Source organism: Hippopotamus amphibius, chromosome 1 (assembly GCF_030028045.1).
Source record: "Hippopotamus amphibius kiboko isolate mHipAmp2 chromosome 1, mHipAmp2.hap2, whole genome shotgun sequence".
NCBI classification, from domain to species: Eukaryota; Metazoa; Chordata; class Mammalia; order Artiodactyla; family Hippopotamidae; genus Hippopotamus; species Hippopotamus amphibius.
In genome coordinates, this window is record NC_080186.1 from 14,260,105 (window position 1) to 14,278,493 (window position 18,389).

General features: G+C 52.4%; 1 protein-coding gene across 1 annotated transcript in view; it reads right to left on the minus strand.

Annotated features, from left to right (window-relative positions):
- Positions 1 to 17,108, minus strand: part of ALDH4A1 (aldehyde dehydrogenase 4 family member A1) — a 34,043-nt gene extending 16,935 nt beyond the window's left edge. The window contains exons 1-3 of the mRNA XM_057697946.1: positions 16,989 to 17,108; positions 6,739 to 6,832; positions 5,918 to 6,010 (exon numbers count right to left, since the gene is read on the minus strand). Coding sequence (XP_057553929.1) covers positions 5,918 to 6,010; positions 6,739 to 6,832; positions 16,989 to 17,050 — 249 coding nt within the window. The 5' untranslated portion in view covers positions 17,051 to 17,108. The remainder of the gene's footprint in view (positions 1 to 5,917; positions 6,011 to 6,738; positions 6,833 to 16,988) is intronic.
- Positions 17,109 to 18,389: the final 1,281 nt, after the last annotated feature.

The following is an 18,389-nucleotide window of genomic DNA, read 5'->3' on the forward strand; positions in this document are numbered from 1 at the left end:
AGCCCCTTGTATGGGACCCAGATTAACTTGTCTAAAAGGGATGAACCCCAACAAAGATTGACAAACAGAACCCAGCGGTGCTGAACGCCAGCCTGAGCAACGAGGTGGGGAAAACACCACTTCTTTCCCTGACCTATACTTTATGCCATAATTATCAGCACTTTTACCACCTATAAGTCTTCCAATGCACCGTGGGGCTTTCCTGTCTAAGGTAGCCACTAGTCACACACGCCTACTGGAACTTCAACTCACGTGGCACAAGCCACCTTGCATGTGCTCAACAACCACGTGGGGCTGGTGGCTGCCAAAGAGGACAGAGCACACTCAGAACGTTTCCGCCGTCGTCGCAGAAAGGTCTACTCAGCAGCGCTGGTCTGGTTTGAATGCAAAGTGGCCCTTTCACCTTCATTTGAACCCCTGGCACAGTCACCTGTATCCGGTCCATACCTGAGACTGGCCTGCGACCCTTAGGGGCCAAAAAGGCAGCCGGTTCCCGGGCCGTTCAATTCAGCACATCCAATCCCAGTGGGCTGTGGACACCTCAAGTCAGCAATACATCCCAGCAAATGCCGGGGCTCTAAGGATGACATGTGGCCAGGTCCGTGAGGCGATGTGAGAAATGAAAACCGGAAACGCCCACCCAGGGGCTTATCAAAATCCCAGCGACTGGAAAAAACTCAGGTGCAGCAGTGGCCATGGAGACCAGCGGAGCTGCAGGTGAGGGCGGGCTCTGGGCGGTTACAGAGACCCAGGGATCGAGGCCGTGGGAGATGCTCTGGGCTGGCACCTAGCACACACCTGTACAGACCTGCCGAGCCTGCAGACCCCAGGCTGTGCTCTGACGCTCCAGGTGTGGGCCCTCTGGCCGCTGATCTAGCCACTGGGACCCAGGACACCTTTGCGAGCGACCCCTGCCCCAGGCCATCCTCGGAACCCTCAGTCGGTGCCCTGGGCCCCTCCCCTTAACCCCGCACACGCTGCTCAGAGCTCCATCTGGACAGATGTGTGCTCAACCCATTTGCAAAAGGGCCAGCCCTTCGCTCCCCCAACTTAGAGACCTGTGAGTTTCCTGGTCCCTCCACAGTGCACGCCAGTTCTCGGCTTCATAAACTCCAAAGAGGTGGGTTTCTTAGGCCAATGTCATCACGGGGCTTGGAGCCCAGTGTCCCACCCGAGCCCACCATTAGCCTGTAAACCCCCCTGCGGAGAATCCATCGGTAATAACAGAAGATGCTGCGTGGACCCCCCAGGATCTTTCTTGCCTGTGGACAGGACTCAGGGATATCACAAAACCCCGCACAGCACCTGCGTGAGAACCAGGGCAGGTCAGCAGAAAGTCTCTTGACAAGGCAGTGAACAACTTCCAATGCTTTAAAACAGGTCTGCCTCGTGCTTCTTTTTAACCAGCTCTTTTTTTTTTTTTTTTTTTTTTTTTTATAAATTTATTTATTTATTTTATTGACTGCGTTGGGTCTTTTTTGCTGTGTGCAGGCTTTCCTTTTAGTTGTGGTGAGTGGGGGCTACTCTTCGCTGTGGTGCGTGGGCTCCTCATTGCCCTGGCTTCTCCTGTTGTGGAGCACAGGCTCTAGGTGCGTGGGCTTCAGTAGTTTCAGCACACGGGCTCAACAGCCGTGGCTCACAGGCTCCAAAGCACAGGCTCAGTAGTTGTGGCACACAGGCTTAGTTACTCTGCGGCATGTGGGATCTTCCCGGAGCGGGGATCGAACCCGTGTCCCCTGCGTTGGCAGGCGGACTCTCAACCACTGCGCCACCCAGGAAGCCCTAACCAGCTCTTTTTTGCATGAGCTAGCTGCCAGCCCCTGGTTAAGGAACAGTCACAGTTACGTCAGAGCTAGCATCTGTCAGTTTCCTGTGTGCAGACACGAAGTGCTTGACACAGATTCATCCACTGAACCCTGACGACACCCCTCTGTGGCACGACTGTTACCCCATTTTACAGATGAGGAAGCTGAGGTACAGAGGTCAAAGATTCATAACCAGCAAGTGAGCAGAAAGAGGGACCTGTTACAGTCTGGGGTCTCCTTGTGGTGCCTAGGATGGGATACAGCTGGGTCTTAGGAAGATTCGAGAGGCCTGGTTTGAAATCCCTGAGCTTCTTCTCCTTCACCTCTGCTCCTCTGAGAGCTAGCAGCCTGCATCTTTCAACAAACCCGCTTCCTTAAGTTCCTCTCGTCCTCTGTGGGGAGGTGTTCAATGCCCTCCCTATAGCTCCCAGCCTCACAAAGAAAGATGCTTGTTGCCAGTTCCAAGTTCCCAGGGCAGGTAATCCCAGCTGGCCCAGCTGGGGGCAGGTGCCCATCCCTGGGCCCAGCATCCCTCAGGGAGAGGCACCACAAGGTTTCAAAGGCTGCCCTAGCCCACCGCGTGGGGGCAAGCAAGGAGCTCATCGATTTGGGCAGACTGCCCCCGCCCCCCTGCAAGATGCCCACTGTGCCTCTCCACCTCACGTTGTTCCGAGCTGTTCCCACAGCTTCCTGCACAATGCCTTTCCTGGCCTCCTGGGCCACGCACCTGCTGTGGACTCCTCATCGTGGCCCTCCACCCACCTGCCCATCCCAGCTCCCTAGCTGTTAACTATATCTCAATAAAAAAAAAGAAAAAAAAAAAAAAGATTCCACATGCTGCATGGTGCAGCCAAAAAAAAAAAAAAAAAGCCAAACCAAAAACAAACAAACAACAACAACCCCCAAAGCATTCTTCTAATGAGCAATGGGCTTCTCCCGAAAGTCTCACCTTTCTTAACCCCCTCCCACCGGCTCCCTGGGCTTTTAGAATAGGCTCTTAACCACAGCCAACAAGAACCACACCTGAATCCTACAGCCCCACTGGCTTCCTCCCTGTCCTACAGCTCACCCAGTCCCCTCCTGACTCTGCACCCGCAGACCCCTCTGCTGGCGGTGAGTCTCCAGCCCTCCTCATCCCTGGGGTTCAACTCAGACGTCACCTCCTTAGAGAGGCCTGTGGACTACCTCACCTTACGTGGCCTTCCCACCTCCAGCCCATCACCTGCACCTTCCACAGCCCCTCTCGCATCTGGAATTCTCCTGTTGGTTTCTTTGCTGACAGGTACACCAATCTCACCCCCCCCAGGCCAGCACTGTGAGGGCGGAGACATCTGCCGTATTCACCGCTGTGTCCCAGCGCCCGGCCCTGGGTCTGGGGCCAAGGAGGCTTGGATGAATGGATGGATGGGTTTTATTATCATGATTTACAAGTAACCCCTTAGAAAGAGCTAAAGTCATCCTTTTGGAAACTGTCTTCCAACTTTAAAAAGTTTTCTAGGAACTTCCCTGTGGTGCAGTGGTTAAGAATCCACCTGCCAATGCAGGGGACACGGGTTCGATCCCTGCTCCAGGAAGATCCCACATGTCATGGAGCAACTAAGCCCGTGCGCTACAACTACTGGGCCTGAGCTCTAGAGCCCATGAGGCACAACTACTGAAGCCCACATGCCTAGGGCCCGTGCTCCAAAAAAACAAGAGAAGGACTTCCTAGATGGCGCAGTGGTAAAGAATCCGCCTGCCAATGCAGGGGACACGGGTTCGAGCCCTGCCCTGGGAAGATTCCACATGCCAAGGAGCAACTAAGCCCGTGTGCCACCAAAAAAAAAAAAAAAAAAGGCAAGAGAAGCCACAACAATGAGAAGCCTGCACACCGCAACGAAGAATAGCTCCTGCTCGCTGCAACCAGAGAAAACCCGCGTGAGGCAATGAAGATCCAATGCAGCCAATAAATAAATAAATAAAGGTTTCTAGCTAATAATGCCATAGAGTAAACCACTTCATTTACATACTGTGGCATTTATTTTACAACCAGTTGCATTGCACAAAGCTGGAAACTCCATGTATATCCATAAATCAAAACACATATATGTATATATACACACACACACACACGCACACACATTTTGCTTTTGTTCATTGCTAAGGTGGGTATTTGCTTTAAGTATTTCTGGGCTAAAATTGTCACGGCCATAACGCGGGATAAAAAGGGATGGGGTGGGGCCTCTGCCTGGGGTTGGAGCAGACCCAGACGCTCACCCTCAGGCTACCTTGTGGGGAGGCACCGCAGACCTCCATTCAGCTGAGTCCTGGTCAAGATCCCCAGTCACCGAAGAATGTCACTCACCCTTGAACAGACTGACAGCTGAGGCACAGGTGTGGGTGCCATTTCTTAACTGTCAAGCCAGACTGGACGCCTCCCAGGGACTTGTTAGGAAACGCAGCCTGCTTTATTGCTGTCTCATACCTAGCAAAATCCCTGCCGAGAGAAAGACTGAAGGAGGACACCCAAGGGACACGCAGACCAGCTACTGCTCTGGCCGGGGCTCTGAGAGGCAAGAGGGATGAGTGGAGAGGGTTGGGCATGGTGCACTAGGGAGCGGTGGGGACTGGGGTCGCTGGAGGGTCACCCCACGTGGGGAGGGGGTCACAGGTAGGCCACTCGTGTGGCCACATCTTCCTTCTCTCAAGAGAAGCCAGACATCTGAATTTGTACATGAGATCGCGCCATCTTTAGGTTTTGGAAACAAAGCTGCGAGCTGTTGATTTGCAGCCTGAGCGCCAGATGGAAAACCCACCCCAGTAGTGGACGTGGGTCACAGCAAGACTCTCTTGCTGCCATATGCTAATTCACACACTGCTTCTAAATCCCCTTTAGAAACAGCCAGGGTGCGAGTGAATTCATCTGAATCAAAATCAAGGGGATATGGTTCTGGGGAACCTGGATCCATCATCCCTGTTCTGTATCTAACTGCGCCACCCCAGGCGGGTCACTGACATCTCTGAGCTTCTCCCCTGATCTGTAAAATGGGCAGCTAAACTCCTACTCTCCCAGCCTCCAAAGGGAGTGGCAGGGACTGAGGGGGAAACTTGTGCAGAAGGGACAGGGTCTCACAGATGTCTGTGGCTGGACACCTGGGCTCCAACAGGAGGGCTTCTAGGAGGAGGTGACACCTGGCCACACCCTGGGTGCTTATCTCTACTGAGTTCATCATTAGCTAGACCACTGGTTCCCAAATACAGACCAGGGCTTTGGTGACTGTCTTTCTTTGGAAGGATTCTTTTTGTTTTTTAAAGTTTAGTTGATTTACAATATTGTGTTAGTTTCAAGTGTACAGCAAAGTGATTCAGTTTTATGTATATATATATATTTTTTTTGGCTGTGTTGGGTCTTCAGTGCTGCGTGTGGGCTTTCTCTAGTTGTGGCGAGTGGGGCTAATCTTCATTGCAGTGCACAGGCTTCTCATTGCAGTGGCTTCTCTTGTTGTGGAGCACAGGCTCTAGGTGCACGGGCTTTAGTAGTTGCAGCTCATGGGCTCAGTAGTTGTGGCTCACGGGCTTAGATGCTCCGCGGCATATGGGATCTTCCCAGACCAAGGATCGAATCCGTGTCCCTTGCATTGGCGGATGGATTCTTAACCGCTGCACCATCAGGGAAGTCCCCCAGTTATATATTTTTTCAGGTTATTTTCCATTACATGTTATTACAAGATACTGAATATTGTTCCCTGGTTTGGCAGTGAATCCTTGTTGCTTATCTATTGTATACACAGCAGTGTGTATCTGTTAACGGAAGGACTTCTTCGATTCTGACATTCTATTCTTGCTTCCAACTCCCTAGGTGGTTACTGGGTCAACTTTTCTAAAGCGATGGCAAAGCTGGGGCAGTTGCTGTTGCTAACTTCCTCTCGGCAGGTGTGATGTTGGCACCTTTTATGAGAGTCCCCTAAGATTGCCTTTGGAAGTTGTATACCAGTGCAAGGAACTCAAAATCTGAGAGTGGACGCTAATCCCCTTTGGAGGCAGAGACCCCTCGTTACCTGCTTATGCGCTGCCTAAGAGACAGACCCCAGATTCAGGGGACAGGCTGAGCCCTGCCCGCCCGCTGGACTTACCGACACCTGATACCGCACGTCTGAGGTCCACACCTCCTCGTCCCCCACCACACACGGGACAGCTTCCGTCCGGCCCTTCAGGTCCTTCAAGGCCTGGGGAGAGGACGAGAGGTCAGACAAGCACTTCCTTCCCTTCTGCTCTCCGCCTAAAAGCCCAATGCAGGCTCTGCAAAACAGATGCCCAGGCAGGAACAGATATGAGGAGGAGGCCGGGTCTGTGGTCAGAGATGTTGTAATTCTCAGGGGCGGGGGGCGGAGAGGGCAGAGGGCGGAGGGGGGGGACTCAGGCCCCCACAGTGTCACCTTCCTGCAGGAAGGTAAGGCCAGTGTTGCCAGGTCTTCCCACTAGAGAAAAGATTTAAAAAACTGCATCTGAAATTTCTGTGAAATCTCACAATTTTAAAACACTGGCAATTAATGGGAGAATTCTTTTTCCTTTCTTTTGGCCGCGCCATGTGGCTTGTGGGATCTTAGTTCCCCGACCAGGGATTGAACCCGCGCCCTCAGCAGTGAAAGCACAGGGTCCTAACCACTGAACCACCAGGGAATTCCCGGGAGAATGTTTTTAAGCATAAAATATCTGTGGACTTATGACCCCTGACCTGGGGCCCCAAAGAGGCCCCAGTTGCCACCCTTCTGCTCCCAGATCCTCCCTTGCTCTAGATGCAGAGCTCTCCCCAGATTCCAGGTTTCCTTCCAGGGCTGGGAGCAGGGGCAGGAGGGGGTGGGTGGCTGTCGGTGTGGAGAGGTATCATGGGGGCTGCTGAAGGCTGTCTCCACTCCAGGCCTTGCACCACTGAGTGCCCCCCACCTCTCATTACCTTCTGCAGTGCCTCTCGCTCAGGGCTGCCCTGTGTGAATGCCAAGATGGGCTCATTGACCACCTTCAGGGAGGAGATGTGCTTCCAACACAGCCTGGGGGGCAAGAGCAGAGAACAGAGAGGAAGAGGTCAGCAGCGGCCGCTAGCATTCCCAGCCCCTCGATCTCCAACGGAGGGATCCTGGATTGGCCCAGAATCTTGAAATCCAGAGCAACTATAGAACGGGGGGATGAGAACCAGCCTTGGAATCCAAAACCCAAGTTCAAGTCCAGGTCCTGCCACTGTGTGTCCCTGGGCATGTGACCTGCCTCCTCTGAGCCTATTTCTCCATGTATTAAGTGAGAATAATCATGGTTGCCTGAGACTCACGTGGTTGCCTGAAGTTGTTGGGATTTGGTTTGATTTGGTTTGGTTTTTTGGTTTTTGTCTTTCAGCCACGCCGCACGGCATGTGGGATCTTAGTTCTCCGACCAGGGATCGAACCTGTGTCCCCTGCAGTGGAAGCTCGGAGTCCTAACCACTGGACCGCCAGGGAAGTCCCTGGTTGCCTGAAGTTTAAATTCATAGGTGCAAAACCATGGCTTAGTGTTTTGCACATAGAGAAAGCCTGTTCTCCCTTTATTTCCCCACAAAGCAGACTTTCTCCCAAACAGACCCGAGTTACTTCTTTCTCTAAGCAGAAAAGGCAGCACATTCCAGAGCTCGGTCTCATTGGAATGTGAACCAGCTGAGACTCCCTTGGCACAAAAAGCTGAGCTCCGGGTGGGCAAGAACATCCAAGAGGTGGGCCGTGAACTTGGAGGAGTGCCCTGAGCTCGGTTTACAGCCACAGGCAGGGCTGCTGTGGGGGTTCGGGGTGTGATTCCTGGGTAGTGAGCTCCAAGAACTCCTTGTCCTGGACACCCTATTCAGTCTGAACCTGTATGACCTCACTGATTAGTGCCCACCAGTGGCCACCACCCCTAATGTGTCTGAGGGACTCCGAGGTGGGAGGACAGGTGGGTAAGAGTCAGTCATTCCACTCATGACACAGAGAACAGACTTGTGGTTGCCAAGGAGGAGAGGGCTGGAGGAGGGATGGAGTGGGAGGTTGGGGTTAGCAGGTGTAAGCTATTATATAGAGAATGGATAAACAACAAGATCCTCCTGTATAGCACAGAGAACTATATTCAACATCCTATGACAAACCATAATGGAAAACAGTACTAAAAAAAAGAACGTATATATATGTATAACTGAATCACTTTGCTGTACAGCAGAAATTAACACATTATAAATCAACCATATTTCAATGTAAAAACAATCTTTATTAATGAAGAATTATTGTTCACAAGGGATTCCAAATAAGCCACACAGTATTCTGTTGTCTGAATATTGGTGAAAATGGTAAACAAAATAATGTATACTTAAATGAAAAGAGCTCTTATATAAATACAGCCTTAAATTTTTCAAAAAAAAAGTCAGTCATTCCAGAGCTGGAGGAACCCCAGCAGTGGGACTTCCCCTCCAGGCTCCAGTTTTCCCATCTGTAAATGAGGACAAAGGCCACCTAGAGCACACGGGCACATCAGATTTGATAACATCATCGTGGCATCCAAATGGCCTCTCCAGTGGCCCCATGATAGAAATAAGGTAATTTAGGTCCTAAAAGGAAAAAAGACTAGTTCCAGATCAAGATCAAAAGAAACCTGGATTTGAGTCCAGAGAAAACCAGACCTATCTCCCTCTGGTGTCAACGCCCCTCGGACAGAGCCCAGGAGGAACACACCTGCAGGTGGAGGAGTCGGGTTACTGGTCGCCCAGGGAGGGAAGACGCACATCTGGGGGACCACAGGGCCTCTCGGGATGAGGGTGTTAGAAAGAACCTGCTGTAGGATTTGGGTTATGGCGGGGTGATTTGGGGAGGGTTAAGGAAGCTGGGACTGGCTGTGGACCAGGAAGCGCAGCTGTTCTATAGTGGGTGAAAAAGTAGCAGTTCCTTATTTGGCAAGGGGGGGGCGGGATGCCTGGTACTTTGGGGGTGGCACAGTGACCTCTGTGCTTAGACACAAGTTTGAAGCAGGCCTGTTCTGCCCGTTTCATCAGGCCTCCGGTGACCTTGTCTGAGGCTGGGGTTCTGCAAGGCTGTTTTATGCCCGAGAACCAACTGGACTGGCTATGTGTTGGGCACTTTTTTCTCTCACTGAGATGGGGTCTGGGGGCTCAAAGACCCAGCCTGGGAGGTCAGGAGGAAGGACACAAAACCAGAGGCCATGAGGGCAGGTCCTTCATTGATTCTACAAGGTTACTGGGTACCTGCTCTGTCTCTGGAAACACAGCAGTGACCAAGACAGCAAAGCCTCTGGTTGCACACAGCTGACCTCCAGTGGGGGACGCAGACAAGAAAGGAACCCAATAGTGACAGAGGGGACACAAACATGAGCAAGGAAGAGGAAGGCGGGGCTACTTCAGCCGGGGTGGTCAGGGAGGGCTTCTCGGAGGAGGTGCCCTCTGCTGGAGACCTGGAGGAGGTCTGATTAGGGCTGGGAAGAGCATTCCAGGCAGAGGGACAAGCAAGGGCAAAGGCCCGGAGCAGGGAGCATGAGTTAGGAAGAGCAGAAAGGGCAGGTGGTGGGGGTGGGCAGGGCCAGTCACCCAAGATCCCCGAAGGCAAAGTGAATCCCCTGGGGCTTTCTCCTTTCTCCCCCGCCACGCCCACCACATCCAAGGAAGCCAGCCCATGGCATTCCTTAGGCCCCACCCTGCCCCAAACAGAGAAAGAAAACGTGGGGCTAGTTTAGCCTCTGGCGGGAGTTGTGTGACCTTGAGCTGGTTCCCTCGGTGTAACGTGGGGACACCCAGCTCATGGGGTTGCTCTGCAGATCTGAAGAGATTATGATGCAAAGCTATAGGTGTGCTCAGGAAAGGAAAATCCACGTGGACCCCTTCCACCTACTGCGGTGAGGAAGAATGCAGAGGCTGGGAAATTCCAGCAGCCATGGGTCTCAACAGCCCAGCAGGAAAGGAGAGGGTAGCATCTACCTCCCCGCCCCCCACCATTTGGAAGCTTCCAGACATCTTTCTCTGGGCCTCAGTAGCAGCGCACCACCACAAAGCAGTGAATCACATATCACCTGGTCCTCTTCAAGCCAAGACAGAGCCACTGTGTGCTGGGCTGGGAGCCAGGAGGTGCACCGCCCAAGCTCTCTCTGGACCCCAGGTCCTGGCAGGTGTGAAAAGCATAGGCTCTGGAAGCAGACAGATCCCAGACGAACCCCCACACCTGCTGCGGGACCTCAGCACATTATTACAAACTCCTCAGGCCTCTGTCACCTGAAGAATGTGTGATACCATATTCCTCGCAGGGTCATTGTGAAGACAAGCCTTGCCTTTCCTCACCCTTCCTGCTCTCCAGTTTTCCTAAGAAACTGTAAATGTCTTCCAAGATGTTTACCCCACCAGGCTGGGCTTTCAAAGGCAAACTGGTTCCCAGAACACCCCCCAGGGTCGGGGGCTGGCCCAGGGGCTCAGCAAACACTACTGGAATAAACATAGATGCATGTCCCACCAGGGCAGAAGTTCAAAAGGTAGTAGCTACCAGCCCTCCTCTCCCTGTTCCCTCCCAAACAACATCAGAAATCCTGCACGTCTCCCTCTACCTTCTCCAGGGCAGAGGTCCACTGTGACCTCAGGATCACATGACCCCATGGCTTTCTCTCTGCCTGGAAAGTTGCCAGGCCCTGGCCCCACTGTCCATCGGTCCGAATGTAGTTTAGGGAACAGAGACTAGTTCAAAGATTAGCCTGAGTCAACTAGAGCGAAAAATAATCCAGGGATGCCTGACAAACATTTTTTTTTTGGCTCATGGGCCCTTTGGGATAACACGAGCACCCTTCCACTGGCTCCAGGGAAGGCAGAGTGAACCACTCGCAGGACTTGGGGCCTCTGCGAGGATCTTCGAGACCCTTCTAGACAGAACTGTATTCCTCATCCATTCACTCATTCATGCAGTCAGCAGATCTACCCCACACGGCAAGGTTGCAGAGATAGTTCAGATGAGGTCAAACGGCTCACCCACCTGCGTGTTCATCACTCCTGGCAGGTGCCTGGCTCTGGGATACAGAGGTGAACCCACCCCAACCTTCTTAGGGCAGTTCTCAGCCCTCCCGCTTCAGGAAGGAGGCATAAGGCAGAGTCTGAATTTGACTCAATTTCCCCTAACAATCTGAGGTGCCCCTTCTGCTCACCTGGGGACTTCACTGCCTGGACCTGAGACCACAGATGCCCCTCCCTACCCTCAGCACGTACCAGGATCTGAGCTAAAAAGGCGGCAACACCAAAACATCTCCTGCAACAGGAGATAGCAAGCTCCGAAATGTACAGAGGGGAAAACAGGGCAAGTGGGGCGGGGGAGGGAGGGCTGAGCTCCCAGGTAGTCCCTTGGCCTCCACCCTGGTCCAAGGCACCATCGGCTTTTGCCTGGACAGCTGCAATAGCCACTCTGGCTCCACTGACTCCAAGCTCCTCTCCAAACTGCTGGAATAAATTTAGCCCTGTGTCCCACCCAGGCAGAAGCTCAAAAGGTAGCAACTACCAGTTTTCATGGTTTTAACAAGAAAACGTGATCAACACAGAGAGACAGAGGGTAAGCACTTAGCTCATAACTACTTAGTGGCTTCTTATTTCTTCTACAATAAAGAATCAGAATCCTGGGACTTCCCTGGCGGTCCAGTGGTTAGGACTCTGCACTTCCACTGCAGGGGGCACAGGTTCAATCCCTGGTCAGGGAACTAAGATCCCGCAAGCCGTGTAGTGCAGCCGAAAAGTAAAAAAAAAAGAATCAGAATCCTTACTGAGGCATCCAGACTCATTTCCCATCACCCCCTACCCACCTCCCACCTCATCTGCTGCAATCCTGCCACCCTGGTCTCCCACCCCACTCTGCAGGGGATGGTAGCCTCGCCCAGCCTGGATGGGACCCCTAGTAGATCATCTCACAGATGACAGCCCTCATTACACAGCTCTGACTGTCTGTGCTCCCACACTGCTCACACTACAGAAAGCACCTGAGAAATACCTTTCAAACAATCAACACACAAGCAGACACCAGGCCCCCGGAAGGGGCTCCCAGGCCAATGTTCTTTTGCTGGATGCAGGTCCCCTGTGGCTGGGGTTAGGGCAGCCAAGGCCAAGGCCAGGACTAGAAAGGAAATTGCCTTTGTTTCATTCAGCTTCCGGGCTTTTCGGCTGTTATCTGGGCCCTGATAAGACCAATCCTCCTAATCACTGAGATAAGGCACTGGTGATGGAGGTGAGCTGAGAGAAAGTACAGAGCCCAGGGCGGGGCCAGAAGGGAGGGGCCTGAAGCCCAGGATGAGCTGCCCTGGAAAACTTCAAAGAACCTTTCTGAAGTATTTATGGCATATGCCTGGTGCGGTGCTAAGTGATGACCTCATTGAATCCACCCTACAAACGGATTACCCTGCAAACTAGCATTACCTTCATTTTACACGGGAGGAAGCTGAGCTTCAGAGATTAAGGCTCCGCAGTCACAGATTGTGGAGTGACACTGCAGGACCTGAACCCAGGTTTCCCCGCTTAGGAGACACACTTTGGCAGAAGCAGTGGAGCATCTCAGAGACCCCTGGCCAGCTGACAACTGACGGGACAGGTTCATCCTCACCGCCTGGCTGGCACCTCCTCTCTTCCCACCTGAGCAAAGAGGCTGCCCCGAGGTGGGGAGTGGGCTTACCCAAGGTCACACGGCTGTCCACCGGCCCTGCCAGCTCAGCTCAGGGCTTTCACTCCATAATGATGCCCGCTGGTGGGGGAGGGGGTCAAAAATAATGCCTGAAGCAACACATTAAGTTTTCTAGGTGCTGGCCACTCTTTAAAGTGGTTTTCGGGTACGAACTCGTTTACTCTCTGAGACAATTCTACGAGGTAGCTACTGTTAGCTTTCTTTCCCAAGTGAGAACAAGAGGCAGCACAGAGAGGTCGAGCAACCTGCCCAGGGCCACACAGCTGCTAAGAGGTGGAGCCAGGATCCACCCCAGGCTGTCCCGTGGGCCATTCCAACAACTGTCCAGCACCTGCTATGTGCCGAGCCAGGCGCTGGGCGCCGGGAGCCAAGCACCCCAGGGTGTGTGTGCAGGTGCCGACTGCTGCCTGAGTGGGGATTCTGACGACTTCAGAAGCAAGTATTATGGTCATTGTAGGTTCCACTGATACTTTTACTCAGTATATTCACAGAGCACACACACTGGGTCCCAGGTCCCCAGCAAGCCACGTGTGACACCATCTCTAGTCCCTGTGCTACATGGCTGTTAATAAGGATGATTCCCATTTTCCAGACAGGGCGCTGAAGGGTCAAAAGAGAGCTACCTTGGCAAGGCCACGAAGTGCTGAGTGAGCGTGGGTTCACTGGGGGAGGACATTCCAGGCAAGAGGCACCGCCCTGGCCACTGCTTGGAGGAGTGAAAGGGCAGAGTATGTCCAGGGAATGGTGGGAGGTAACCGGGCCCCACCCAGCACAGCCTGTGTCCATCCCAGGGGCAGGCAGGCTGGGACAAGTGCTGGGTGGTTTTGAAATTGGGAAAATTAGGCAGGTGGGCTGAGAGGAGTCCAAAGATACCAGGATACCTGCAGGGGAATTCCAGCTCGCAAGCCCTCTGACATTGGGGGCCTGAATTGGAGTCGCCTCTGGACCCCAGCACCCAGCGAAGTCTGATACAAGAGTATATAAGGGACAAAAATTAACATTTATTGTACGCTTCCTATGTGCCCAGATTAGTTCTTTTATTTATTAAATTTATATATAAATGTGTATGTTGGCTCTTTCCAAAAAGAATTTGCAGAGGACACCCATGACAATGTTAATGAAACAGCGAAAAGGGCAGGTCAGGGCCAAAAAAGACAGAAAGGCAATCAATTGGGAGGTCTGGTGTTTACCACCTTAAGGCCTTGGACAAGTTTTCTTAACTTCCACAGGCCTCAGTTGTTTAATCTGTGAAGTGGGGATAGTAATACCTCCATCATAGGTTGCTGAGGAGCTAAGTAACAATGTCCTCATGAAAGGTAAATGGTAGCCCTTAGGGACCATCCCTGGGCCATCCATAAAGGCCAGCCGTTTGTCGTGATTGGCTCCCAGTCCGGTTGTGATAAATCTGTGTTGACAAGGAGGAATCACGTGATCATTCTTTCATTCACCAAATGTTTGCTGAGGGCTTACCAGGTACCAGTCACAGTTCTAGACCCTGGGGACATGTAATAAGGTAGATAAGTCTCAGCTGAGAAAGCAAGCCACAAAAAATTATTTGCAGAGGAGCCCATTTTTGCATTGCTTTTCTAAAGCATATATATTCCTGGAACATCAAAAGGCTAGTAATCAAAGTGACAGCAGTGGTTACCTCTGTGTGGTGAGCTGTCAGATGATTTCTGTTTTTGCTTTATCTGTACCTTGTACAATGGACACCTACTAATTACATTTAAAAAATGCACAATCAAGAGTATGTTTAAAAATTGGTTGAGATTCCTGGCACTCCAGGCAAAAAGGGAAACACTACAGAACATCACCCGTCCCAGTGCCCCAAGAGATGGTTTTTCTCAGCCCTAGAGGTTCATGTATCTGACACTGAGAGACATCACTAAAATCATCCTAAAGCTGTTTCTCCACAGATGCAGACATGGCATGCCACAGGTGTGTTCTAAATACCTGTCGAATAAATGAACAAGTGACCACACACCAAAACTGTTCTCCTAGACCGGGGCTCTCAACTAGGAGTGATTTTGCCCCCCAGGTGACATCTGGCAAATGTCTGGAGACAGTATTTGGTTGTCACGACTGGGGGATGCTATGGCATCTAGTGGGCAAAGGTCAGGGATGCTGTTAAACATTCTACGATGCACAGGCAGCCCCCACCACAAAGGATTACCAGACTCAAATGTTAATACTGCCGAGGTTGGGAAACCCTGTCTGGGGCAGCGGGCCAGCTGCTGAATCCTAAGAGGTAACCTGAACCTGCAGATCTGGTTGCAAAACGCTTTCTCTCTGATTGCAAAATGCTTTTTCCTCCACTCAGGAGGCTTTGTAATTAAGAGCGTGAGCCTGGAGTCAGACTGCGATTTTAGTCTCACATTTGCCTTACCAGGAAGATAAGTTTCCCATCTGTAAAATGGTAATAGCAGGGCTTATCTGCACAATCAAGCCTATGGTACTTGATTGCTTGATAACTATTGCCGTTATGAGCTTTTTTTTTTTTTTTTTTCCAGAATAGGTGTAACTGGGAAGAGCTAAATAGGACTCCATGTTGGATCTGTTTAACCTTTGCTTTTCCTTGCTTTTGTTATTATAATTATACATAACGGCCTGCCTCAGAGAACCCTGCCCACCTGTGAATGGCTGCAGAAAAGAAGTTAAATCCCCTCCCCTACACTGGCCATTCCCAGAGATGTTTTGCAAGACTGATGGCCCTTTTTATTTTACAACCCCTGCACTCTCCCTCTCTATTCTGCTTTCTTACTTTACTTCCTCACCGCCTCTCCCTCTCTGATTCTACAAAAGAAACCTGGCATCCAGACCCCGATAAGATGGTTTTTTCAGACACTAGTCTGCCATCTTCTCAGTCTGCCAGCTTTCCAGTAAAGTCATATTCCTGCCTCAACACCTCGTCTCCGATTAACTGGCCTGTTATGTGGTGAGCAGAGCGAGCTTGGATGCTTGGACTCAGTAACATAAGGATTTCTTTCTACCAGGTATTAGAAGGTTTGTTTGTTTGCTTTTACGTTTAAGGCTTTCTTCCGCATTTAACTGAAAACTCTTGGAAGGCTCCCATCCACGTGTAAATCCCCTGAGTACCTCGCCCCCCACCCCCACCCCCCACAGTGTTTAGCACAGCATGTGCACAAAGTAGGTCCTCAGTAAACAGGTGAATCTACGTGGCTTCCATCTACAGTCTGAGAGGGGTGGTCTCAGAGTGCTGGGAGAAGGCTGCAAATGGGACCATGCTGCGGATGTCCTGAGTGTGGCCCCCAACCTCAGTTTGGAAAAAGAGCCCTTCTTGTCCGTGTCCCACCCCCACCCTCCCACAGAATACACAGCAGCGCTGAGACTCCTCCCTGCCCAGGGCACCCCTGCACCATCCCTTGGGACACTGATTAACTCAGAAAGGGCATAGCACAGCAGGGAAGACATAACTGGTGAGTCCTAGAGGTCAGGCAAACAGAACTCCTGGGGGTAGCAGCTGCCCAGCTCTCAAAGGGAGGTGGACAGAAACACGGGATGCAGCCTCACCAGACTGTGAGCCCCTCTGGGGCTGGATCTGTGTCCTACCTACCTCCTCCACCAAGCTCAGAGGCAGAAAGGGGCTCTGAGGACATTTGTCACTGCGTGGCCGAGGGTCCAGGAACCCAACTCCACAGTGTGCGGGTTTGCAAGTCTGGGTTTGCAGGGCAGCTCCACCCTGAAACTACATCTTGGTTTCTTCTTCTGTAATTTGGGATAACAGCTACCCGCAGGAGAAGTTTACATACGAGTGATAGTGACGGCCATGATTAATAGGAACTGGGCACTGCCTACGAGCCGGGCACTGCTCAATGCACTTTACATGTAGTAACTTATTTATTACTCATCACAATAAGGCTCATAGCCTAAGTGCGTAACACAGGTTCGGCACGTTCTACGCACTCCATAAGTATTATTATTCCACCTATCAGAAGAAAGGAGTCCTTTTTTTTCTGCCCAACACTTAACTTGAAAAAACGGGAAGGAGAAGAGAGACAGAAATGCCGGTAGACAGAAGAGAGGGAAGACCTAGGGAGGGTCCTGAATGTGAGACCGAGGGTAGGGAGGCGAGAAGCGGGGTGCTAAAAACAGACGTGCCCTGAGAGGGAGCCACTGCTCTCCGGCGGTGGACACATTTTGAAGCTCCAGTATCAGGAGAAAGACGAGTAATTAAGAGGCTACTTTCTAAGCGTGGGAGCCAAGAGGTCACCGAAGCACCCCAACCCCGCCGCAGGATTCGGGAAGGGGGTCTCCCTAGCTGCAAGAAGACCTTTGGGAGACGGGGAGGACAGCAGTGCGAGCAAGGCCGGCATGGGGGTCGGGCGGCATCAGAGGAAGTGACCCCCGGCGGAGGGGAGCCCCTGGGAAACCCGGCGGGTGTCCGGCAGGGAGGGAGTCCGGCTCGGGGGCGGGGGAGCGCCCGGCGACTCCCGGGACCCCGGGCCAGCAGGCGCCGCTCGGGGCCTCCCCAGGCCCGGTGCTCACTCACCCGGCCGCCCTCCACGGGCGGGCCAGCAGGGTGCGGCGCAGCGCGGGCGGCGGCAGCAGCATCTCGAGCTCGCGGCAAGGCTGTTCGCTGGACCGCTCTCCCCTGGAGCGGCCCAACAGCGGGGCCCCGCCCGGAGCGCACCACCTCGGCTTGAGGGGGGAACCTGTCACTCCGGCCGTCCTCCAAGTCAGGCTCAACCGAAACACCTCCATATTTACCTTCTGCTAATAAAATGACCCTCTTCTGAGGGCATGAGAAAGGGCGTTATGTGACATAGGGCAAAATAGCCCAAAAGAGAAGCCTTGAACTGTACACATTTTCCCCTCCTCTCTTTATGGTATGACCCAGTCTCCCTCCATAGGGGGCCGAGGGCAAAAGGGAGTGAGCTCCATCGACCAATCAGAGTGAGCCATGGAAGCTCCTGGCCCAATCAGAGGGGCGGGCATGTTGCAGCCTTCTTAGGCCGGGATAGAGGGGCTGAAACAGCCAACGAGAGAGCGAGAGTGGGGCACGTGTGAGGCGGGGCGGAAGGACAGCGGGTTGGCAGGTCAGGTGCAGCTGGAGTCCCAGCCCCACCACTCCCGCTGCCCTTGGCCAGTGGCTGCCAGACACTTAGACCGTGCTGGGCCGCATCGCGGCCAGCCCCTCGCCTCAACTGGGGGGCTGCAGCCCCTAGAATGAGCCTGCTCCCCCCGGCTCTAGCCTCCTGGTTGGGACTCAGCTACCCTCCACCCCCTCCCTGGCTGGCGCGGGGCCACCCAGCTTCCTGAGGCCTAGCGTTTAGATAAATCAGCCTGCTTCTTTGCAGATTACGATCAATAAAAGATAAAACTGGAGCCAGCCTTTGCTCAGACTTTCCTTCAAAGCGTCTGGACGCGGAACCAGTTACTCCTGTGCTTTATTTTTGCGCCCCGCACCAAAATTTGAATTTTCTCTTGGGAAAGTCTGCGTGATGAACATGTCAACGTTATTTAAAACTCGGACTCTGAAGTCTTCCTGAGGATGTAATCTTAGGGACCCATTCTATTCCTAAAGTACTGCTATAGCTTTTCTAACGCTCTCTTCTAACGTATCTGTTTATATTACCTCTGGCAGCAGGTACCGAGAACATGCTTAGGAGTCAGAGTTCCGATGCTGATCGTGGTTCTGGCGAAATACGTAACTTTCCTAGGCCTCAGTTTCCATGTCTGTAAAGTGGGGGTAATAATACCCATCTTAGAATGCCCTCATTTTTTTCATGCTACTCCTCTTTCTCCAGGAGATCACACTCTTTAAGGAACTTTGGAGAATTTAAGAAAAGAGTGGGAAGGGAAACTACAGTCGTCCCCAAGTATTGGTGGGGGATTAATTCCAGGAGCCCCTGAAAATACCAAAATCCACAGATGCTCAAGTCACTTACAT